The sequence below is a fragment of the Delphinus delphis genome, chromosome 3, assembly GCF_949987515.2.
Source record: "Delphinus delphis chromosome 3, mDelDel1.2, whole genome shotgun sequence".
NCBI lineage: Eukaryota > Metazoa > Chordata > Mammalia > Artiodactyla > Delphinidae > Delphinus > Delphinus delphis.
In genome coordinates this window covers 61,164,069-61,172,992 of record NC_082685.1, presented here as the reverse complement: position 1 = coordinate 61,172,992, position 8,924 = coordinate 61,164,069, and the positions used below count along the sequence as shown (strand labels likewise).

The 8,924-nt window shown below is 59.3% G+C and overlaps 1 protein-coding gene across 1 annotated transcript; it reads right to left on the bottom strand.

Moving 5' to 3' along the window:
* Positions 1-1,571: 1,571 nt before the first annotated feature.
* PITX1 (paired like homeodomain 1) lies at positions 1,572-8,251 on the bottom strand. Its single transcript, XM_060006935.1, has 3 exons — positions 7,685-8,251; positions 5,128-5,360; positions 1,572-3,103 (listed from the first exon to the last, which is right to left on the bottom strand). Exons 1-3 carry the CDS (start codon positions 7,851-7,853, stop codon positions 2,561-2,563), a joined length of 945 nt encoding a protein of 314 aa, XP_059862918.1. The 5' UTR covers positions 7,854-8,251; the 3' UTR covers positions 1,572-2,560.
* Between the last annotated feature and the right edge of the window lie 673 nt (positions 8,252-8,924).

Here is an 8,924-nt window from a genome sequence, read left to right as displayed (position 1 = left end):
CTCACCTTGGTGGCCGTGGTCCCTGATGGACGATGGGGTCATCCTGGACTGCTGCTGCCTTTCCTCCTGGCTGCAGCTGTTCGGCCTGTGGCCCCGCCTCCACACTAAGTCTCTACCAGAGCTCTTCTTCGGCCCTCCTCTCACCTGAGACGGGGCCTGACTTTCAGAGAGGCCTCTCTGCCTCCCTCTTCTCTCCAGTCCCACCTCCTTCTAGGTCTCTCCTGCCTCCTGCTCTCAGCTGAGACCAGGGCCCCCTGGCCTTGGCAGATGTGTGAGGCTGGGGGAGGCACTCTGAGTCCAGATGTGATTGTGTTTATGTTTCCAGAGAGTGAGGGGTCGGAGCTCTGGACTCCAGCTGTTGGGGGAGGGGTGGTCGGGCTCCAGCCCCCTGCCCCAACCTTCCCTCCCCCCTCCTCCCTCCTCCAGCCTGTGTATCTGGCCCGGTCCTTCTCAGAACCCTTCACTCCAAGTCCTACAGCATCAGGCTGAGCCATCCTCCAGCAAGGACCCCTCCTCACTCCTCATCTGAAGGTGAGAAGACCGGTGGAAGGATGCCTGGCTTTGGAATCCGTGTGACCTTGGCCCAGTGCATAGTGTGATGGAGCCTTGGTTCCATCATCTGTATAATAGGGACAGCACTCCTGACCTCAGAGGCAGTGTTGACCTGGTTTAGGAATGTGTGCACAGGGCTCTCCAGCTATTAGCTCATGACTAAGCCCATGGCTGTGCCCCACTCCCATCTAGCGCTTGCCTGGGTCCAGCTCCAGGGCAGTGACAATCACAAGGTGATTCTAAAGCAGAATACCACCCCCTCCTTCCTCCCCTGCTACAGCTGCAGACATTTTGTTTTGCCATTAGAAGAGACTTACTTAAGGGAAGCAGAATTTTACAGGCAGTTTACAGGCTGGTCTTGTTCAGTAGTTTCCAAAAGTAGGGGGAGGTGGCGGCGGGAGCGACCGATAACTTGGGATGTAAGGTAAGTGAGAAGTGAGTTCTGTGAGATGGATGGACACTTTCACCGGAACAGCCATATGCCCCTGCGTGGGATTTCGATGTGGAGGCCCTGGCTCGACTCTGGCGGATCCAGCACCCTCGGTCCTCCTGGAACAACCAGAGCAGGGCTCAAGGTGGGGGCACCGGGCCTATTGGAGAACAGGCAACCCCAGGTCTAAAGAGGCTCTCAGCGGCTCCCACCGCCAAGCTCCCAGCAGACAAAGGCCGCGAAGCACCCTAAAAGCCTGGAGCGTCACTGCAGACCCAGTCTGGGAAGAGCCTGCAGAATCCGGCGGTCGGGTAGGGCGGGTGGTCCAGGCTAGAGCGGCCCGCGCGCGGCGCCGGGAGGCTGAGCCGCACCGCCGATGAGTATCGGGCGCGCGCCGGCGCGCGCGGAAAGGGAGCTCGGAGCGCTGGGCTGCGCCCTCAAGGGAGCCGGGTTGAACTGGTCTGGAATGGTGGTGGGGAAGTGGGCGTAGGGTCCTCTGGCAGGGTCGGCTTCGGCTCTTTTCTCCTACTCGCAGGGCCCACGGGGGTGCAGTTCCCTTTCTACCCGCCTTCCCTCCAAGACCGAATGAAGCAGTCAGGGCTCGGCAGTGGTTAGCACGCTCGTACTATGGTTTTAATGGATGTACATGGACAAGTCGATATAGACAGATTTATAATTCTATACAGTCAGTCCGACATACACAAGGACGCTGTAAACTGGGGCGCGGGCCGGAGAGCGGGTGTGCAAAGTGGGCACGGCGTGGGGCCCTGGCCGCTCCCCGAGCTCTCCCGGCTCGACTCTTGCACGGCGGGCGGTGAGGAGGCGGCTCCTCGCCGGACAGGCGGGCCACCTTCTAGCCGGGAGCTGAGGGGAGGGCCTGGGCTTGCTGCGAAGCTTGGGGGCTGGGATGCTCTGAGACGAGCGCTCCGCATGCTCCCGCCTCGTCCGCACCGCCAGCTGCGGCTCGTTGGCCTTAAAGTAATCCTGCGGGGCAGGCAAGGGCTCTTCGAGGCGCGCCGGGGCCATTAGTACGGCTCCACGGCGAGATCCCGACCCTGGACTGGGTACCGTCATCCCTGGCCCAGCGCCCCTCCAACTTGGATCCGGATCGAGCTAAGGTATGCTTGGCCGGGCCTAGCTCGGAGGGGGCGTCTTGGTTCGCACCTGGCCGGGGTCCAGGCTTGCCGGCGGTCCGCGCTCCAGTTCGCAGGCGGGAACGCGGGCTACGGGGCGTCTCCTCCGGGCCGCCGGCCTCGGCGCTCGCCTCCCGCGCCGCGTCCCCTCCGCAGAGTGGCCCACCGGGCCCCGAGCGAGCGAGCGAGCACGCACCACCCGCGCCATCCCGAGGAAAATTGCAACTCATCCGTTTCTTCGCGGCACTTTTCTCCGACGTCTTTTTGCTTTGTCTCGTTTTGGAGGGCAGAGTGGGGTCCAGGAAAGCAAACACAAAACCAAGCCGGAGGTGGGGAGGTGGGGAGCAGGGGGCCGCGCAGGCGCCAGGTCCTCCGCGCCCGCACCCGACCCGGTCCCGGCCCCGGCGCTGTGCCGGCCGCCGGCCCGCGTGGCCCGGCTGGGCGGTCAGCTGTTGTACTGGCACGCATTGAGGCCCGAGGCCGGGCCCTGCAGGCCGCCGTAGCCGAACGACGAGTGCTGCTTGGACTTGAGCCGCAGGCTGGCTAGGCTCGAGTTGCACGTGTCCCGGTAGACGCTGTAGGGCGAGGCGGGTGTGCCGTACGGGCAGCCGCCCGGTGACATGGCCGAGTTAAGCGAGGAGCCGGTGAGGTTGTTGATGTTGTTGAGGCCCGAGTTGGGCATGCCGGGCACAGCGCCCGGGCCCATGCTCGACGGCATGGTCATGGAGGAGATGGAGCTGGGGGCCGAGAACATGGACTGCGACGACAGCGGGCTCATGGAGTTGAAGAAGGTGAAGCTCTTGGTGGAGAGCGGCGCTGGTGCCAGGCTCTTAGCGGCCCAGTTGTTGTAGGAGTAGCCAGCGGCGTACACGTCCTCGTAGGGCTGCACCAAGCCGCTGAACTGCGGCACGTAGCCGCCCTTGCACAGGTCCAGCTGCTGGTTACGCTCGCGCTTCCGCCACTTGGCTCGCCGGTTCTTGAACCAGACCTAGGGGAGGGGGACAGGAGAAAGGTCAGGGCTGCCGAGGGCGGGAAGACGCCTCCACCTCCCCCGCCCCACCCGAGGCCTCCGCCCGCTTCCTTCTCTCCGAATACCGTTTCTTTCTTCGATATTTCCACCCCTGCCTTCTCTCCATAATGGTTCCCTTCCTGTCTCCAGAAAATATTAGTCTTTTCCTTTTTCTGATCTTTATCCTCTTCCCCCAATTAAATCCTGTTTCTTCTCCTAATACGGATCCTCTTTTTTTTTTTTTTTTAACAAATATTTGTTTTCTTTCTTCCTCTCTCAACCAGGTCATCTTCTGCCTTCTCCCGCAAACGGTTCCCCATGTACCTCCTAAATACTCCATCCATTTTCTTCTTCCTCGAATACAAAAGGTAGTTTTCTTTCCTGAAATATACGACCTTGCGACTCCTCTCATTCTTCAGTCTATTTTTCATTCCTCAGATAGTCTGTTTCCATCTTTATTGGTAATATTTGATATTATCATTTCTGCCTCAAATGTTTATTTTCGTTCCGTCCACCCCACTATCTGAACCACTTTCTTCTCCCTCAAACAGTCCATTTTTCTTCGTTATCCCCCATTTTTGATCCTTTTGATTCTTCTGCAAATATTTAGTTTGTTTTTTTCTTTCCAAATATCTGACCTTCACTGTTTCTCTTAAATGGTTGATTCTTTAGTCTTCTCAAATACTTGATCCTTTTGCTTCTCCCTTAAATACTTAATTTCTTTTCTGCTACCTAAATATACGCCAAATATGTTTTTCTGCAAATATTTAATTTCCTTTCACTTCTTACTAGTTTCTCTCTACTCTCCCCCTCCACTTTTCCTCACAAAATTCCGTTAGAACCTCTTCTTTCCCAACTCCCAGTGCTTGCCGATCCTCATCTAGTCCCAGTCCTTTGCCCTCCGCAGCCCTCGACCAGCCCCGGGCTGTATCCCGACCTCTCTTGCCGGACCCCTGCATCTCAGCCTTCTCCATCCCCAGCACTAACGTTGCCTGATTCCACCCCCACTCCACCCCACCCGTACCACCGTAAACCCCAGGCAGGCTTAGTGAGTTCAGGATTACCGAATGCTGTCTTCACTCTATCCCACTGGGCTGGCCAGCCTGACTGGGGAGGGGTGAGAGCTGGGGTTATAGCAGGGAGTCTGTGGCCCAGGTGGGACTTTGGTTTAGCTTGGAACGTGCTCCCAATATCTGATTAAATATTTGCAGTACCCAGAGAAGAAGTGATTCTCTTGCTGCTCTGGCAGGACAGCCATGTTTTCACTGGGAACCAAGGGGTGAGAAGAGGGAGGGTGAAGTCCTGTCTTGAGTTGGAGACCTTACATCTCCAAAGGGATTCGGCCTGAGGCTCACTCATCCACCAGAGCTGCCCCCTCCTCACCTGAACCCAGCCCTACGGGAAAGGGCATTAGGGAAAGGGTTCAGCTAAGACTGGCCGAATGGCTGAGAAAGAGTCCGGTGGAGAATATCCTGAGATTTTGGAGAAGCAGCGTACGGGTGGGACCACTGCCCTAGGAAGTTTTGAGACCCCCCCCAAGCCTGCACTCTTATCAGGCCTCTCCCAGGCTGCCAGGCAGGATCTGCCTTTCCCTTTCGTTTTCGCGGGAAGGTGCCAGCGGCTCGGAGGTCCCCAGCAGCGGGGAATCCTCTGCTCAGTCTAGGGGGTAACAGCCGAGCGGGTTCTGGGCTCTGCAGGGCAGGGGAACATCCCTTGGGGACACAGGTCTTTGGGCGGGGGCTGCAGTAGAGCCCGAGGGTCAGATGGGATGCGGGTCAGAGGGATCCGAGGCGGCAGCAGCCGAGGGGGGCTAGCACCAAACGGCTCTGCAGCAGCTGGGTAGACCGGGGCCTAAGGTGGAATCACCTCCGGTGGAGGGAGGGAGCCGGTCTGAGTGTGCGAAAGAGTGATAGTCTGAGCGCGGGTCTAAGCTTTCAAGGGCTGCGCTGGGCCGGCTGGCAGCCTTCTGCGCGGGTCCCCTTAGGCGCGCACCCCACGCTCACCCTCACGCGTGGCTCGGTGAGGTTGGTCCACACGGCGATCTCCTCCCGCATGCTCATGTCCGGGTAGCGGTTCCTCTGGAACGTGGCCTCCAGCTCTTGCAATTGCTGGCTTGTGAAGTGCGTGCGTTGCCGCCGCTGCTTCTTCTTCTTGGCGGGGTCCTCCACACCGCCGCAGCCTGCGCCGCCCGCACTGCTGTCCTCGGGCCCCTTGGGTTCCCCGCTGCGCTCCTTCTCTGAAGCAGGCAGGACAGGGCGCCAGTCACCTCGGGCTTATGCCCTTTTGCACCCCATCCCGGCTCCACCGAAGCGCTCGTGGTCAGCCCTGGTGGGGCCCGCTCTCCCGCCAGGGCCCCTGGAATTGTACCCATTGGAAAGAGCCCGCCTGTGCCGGGTAGGGTAGGCAGTAGTCACCTCTGATCAGGCTCGTCTGGGAGAAGAGCCCAGGAGTCGGAGACGTGGGCCTAGGTTCCTAGCTGCGCAGGGCCTGCTCTCACAGCTCGGCTCATGCTGGGGCTCTGCTGTTGATGTCACCCGAAAATGTACATTTTTTAGGGCTCTTGGGGTTCTAAATCAGAGGGGGTCTCTGCTTTTCTGAACTAGGATCAAATCTTTCTAGCCTGAAGCTGGGGGGGGGGGTGGAGCAAGAGCCAGGCAGTGGCCTGCAGCCCCTCCAATTTCTTCTCCCCAGGGCCGTGTGGGAGCCCCACCGGGCAGGCACAACACAGCCGGGTTCTCGGCCTTAGCTCCAGGCCTCAAGTCTCAAGGCACAGAAAATCCCTCTGGCAGCAGCCAGGCAGCCCAGACTCACAGACTCTGTCTAGGTGACCTGGGGGCTCTAGCCTCTCTCTCTTTGAAGCTACACAAACAACATGCAGTTATAGAAACATTGAAACATAAAGAAAAAGAATTTAAAAACAAAACACAGAAGCCCAGAAAAGCTCACAGCTCTATGCCTAAAAACATAGAAAGGGTCACAAATTCTTAAAAATAGGCAGGTAGAAACACAGCAAATGCAGATTAAGAAGCCAGAAACCTCCGTGCAAACACACCCCTAACTAAATACAGTGCTGTTAAGTGTATAAACTCCAGGCAGACACAGGCATTTATTTATCTGGGATTTAAAAAAAATCAATGTACTGTTGTAGATAGATTTTTTTAACCCCTTCCTGATAATGCCCTTCTAGAAATAATTTTTAAATCCCAGGGAAATACAACACTATAGTTAGATAACTTAAATTCCCCAAATAACATCACTGTAAACGGATTTTGAGAAAATCCCGGAGAAAAGCGCCATTTTGGATTGACTTTTTAAAATCTCCCGAAGAATAATGTTGCATGTAGATATTTTAAATTCCAGAGAAATATATCTAGTATAGCAATTCTTTCTATAACGAAAAATACAGTTAATTTAAAAAATTTATTCTCACAGACTTGGCTTTTTAAAGCAATCTATGACTATGTATTTCTCTGGGTTTTAAAAATAAAAACCAACCAAAGGCCACGGTTAAAACTTTTGAAAACAGAAGTACCGTCCAGCGTTGATTGTTTTTTTAACCAAGCAAACAGAACCTCTCAGGGAAAGTCACTTAGGGATGCAAAACAGAAATAAATAGAGATTAAAAACTCGTAGAGAAACACTCAGCGGTGGATTAAGAAATGAACGCAGAAGAGGCGCCCACGGCCGGGGGAGTGGGAAGTTCGGCGGCGGCGCTGAACTAGGACCTCGAGCGCGGGAGCCGTTCGGAGACCCTGGAGCCCGGGCAGGGCCGGGTATTGGCCTCATCACTGCCCGCGCCGCCCACCCGCCGGCCCAGTAGCTGGCGTGGGGGAAAAAGCTTGAGCTCGGGCAGAAAGGCAGCGCGGAAGGAGACTTGGCCGAGCAGAGTCGGAGCCCTGGACCCGCGGCCTGGCGGCTCCGGGCTCTGGCGGAGCACGTGGGGCACGGATCCCTCTTTTAGGCGGTTCTGACTGGTGCCGGGTCGCCCCTCTTGGCCCACTCGCCCTCGCTGTCCTCTCTTTTCCCTTTACTTAAGGTTGTTTTTCTTCCCCCCCAGTTTGCTTTTCCGACTTTTCCCGCCACCTTCTCTTAGGTCTCTCCCTCTCAGTCAGTCGCCCACAGTCTGTCGGGGTGTCTGTACTCTCTCTCTCTGGGCACTTTCTCTCGCCCGCCGCCCATTCCTTTCTGATCTGCTCCTCTCCTTCGGTCCAAGCGGCCCTTCGACAACCATTTGCGCAAGCCTAACTGTTCTCCCCGTTCTATTTGCTCCCGATCAAGAGGGGCTATCATTCCGACCCTTCGGTTGTAGGTTCGTGCATTTGCAGGTCACTTGGCGCGTGGGCACCGCGTGGAAGTGCCTTCGAAAAGCACTAAATTTCCGCTTCATAAAGCGCCTACTTGTCCGTGTTCAGCGTCAGGTGGAGAATGGGAAAAGTAAAGGTCCTGAGGCCTCCTGGGGCGTAGAGCGAGCGTGACTGTGCGGAGCGGGCGCCAGGCCCTGCTCCCGGCTCCCTGCACTCGGGTAGGCTCCATGCGCGCCTCGCGGGGAGCCGAGCTTACCTGGCAGCTCCGTGTCGGACGACTCGCTGGCGGAGTTCTCGAGCGGCTCGCGGGGGTCGGCGGCGCGGGCTAGGTGGAAGGCGGGCCCCATGTCGTGCGGCTGCGGCGGCGGCGGCCGGAGCCCCTCCGGCAGCCGCTCCAGGCTCATGCCCCCCTTGAAGGCGTCCATGGAGGCGGGGACCGCGGCGGGCGCTCCAGGGGCCGGAGCTGCGCGCGCCCGGCAGCCCTGGCTGCGACCTGTGAGGACAAGAGCGCAGCGCCTAAGCGGCCGCCCCCCAGGGCTGCCCGCGCCCGAAACGACGCCGCGCCCGCCCCATGGACCGCCCGGGGCTGCGGGGCCAGGCGGGCGGCGGCGGCAGCGGTTTCCCGCGACCGGGAGCCCGGCTTCGCGCTCCGCGCTGCCCTCCCGCCGCTCGGGCCTCAGCCGCCCGCCCGGCCCCGGTTCCGGCTCCCGATCCGGGGCCGGTTTCTAAGGCTCCGGACGGCGCCGGCAGAGTCTGTCTTAAAGCGACAGCGCGCACGCCAGGTTCCAGCAGTCCCTGCGCCAGGGGTGGTGGGTGGGGTGGGCCTGGGTGGGAGGGGGCTGGGAGGGAAGGAGGGAGCGAACGAGCGAGCGAGGGAGCGCGGGCGGAATCCAGCCGCGAGCCGCCCGCGCAGCCGCGCCCTCTCTGCCGCCCTCCCTCCTTCCCTCCCTCACTGCCTCGCCCGCGCCCTCCCCCTCCGCAGCCACCTTCCCGCCGCCTCCCCCCTCCCGCGGCCTCGCCGCGCCTCACCCTCCTTCCCCGGTGACACACTGAGTTCTCCCGCGGCCGCACAAAAGAAACGCATCTGGCCTGCAAGTCCCGCGCGGCTCGTGCCCACCTCAAGCCCCAAATGACTTGTTTCGCTCAGAATCAACTCCTGTCTGGGCCGCCTCGAAGTCCCGAGCCCCCGGCAAGAACAGCCCAGGATGAGTGAATGTTCACCAAGGAGGATCGCACCGACCGGGCGCCTGCGAGCCAGCGCCAGGGTGGGGGCAGAGCCCGGGGCTCGTTCTGGCAGCTCCCAGCGGCGTCCTCGTCGAGGGGCCGCGGCCCCTCCTTACCCGGCCTCGTCTCCCGGGACCTGAGCCAGGCTGAGTGACAGCAGCCTGCGCTCTAATGGGCCCCCGGATGCTGCCTCCTAATTAGCTTGGACCCTCTCCCCCAAGGCTTCTTCTCAGGCCTCCCCCTCTGCACCGCAGTCAATTTTCCGGGATTGG

Excerpts from the sequence above, each read along its gene's own strand:
- PITX1 (XM_060006935.1), bottom strand. The coding sequence starts at position 7,853 with ATGGACGCCTTCAAGGGGGGCATGAGCCTGGAGCGGCTGCCGGAGGGG. Across the intron at positions 5,361-7,684 it reads GTCCGACACGGAGCTGCCAG|AGAAGGAGCGCAGCGGGGAA; the intron begins GTAAGCTCGGCT and ends TGCCTGCTTCAG. Across the intron at positions 3,104-5,127 it reads TCACCGAGCCACGCGTGAGG|GTCTGGTTCAAGAACCGGCG; the intron begins GTGAGCGTGGGG and ends CCCCTCCCCTAG.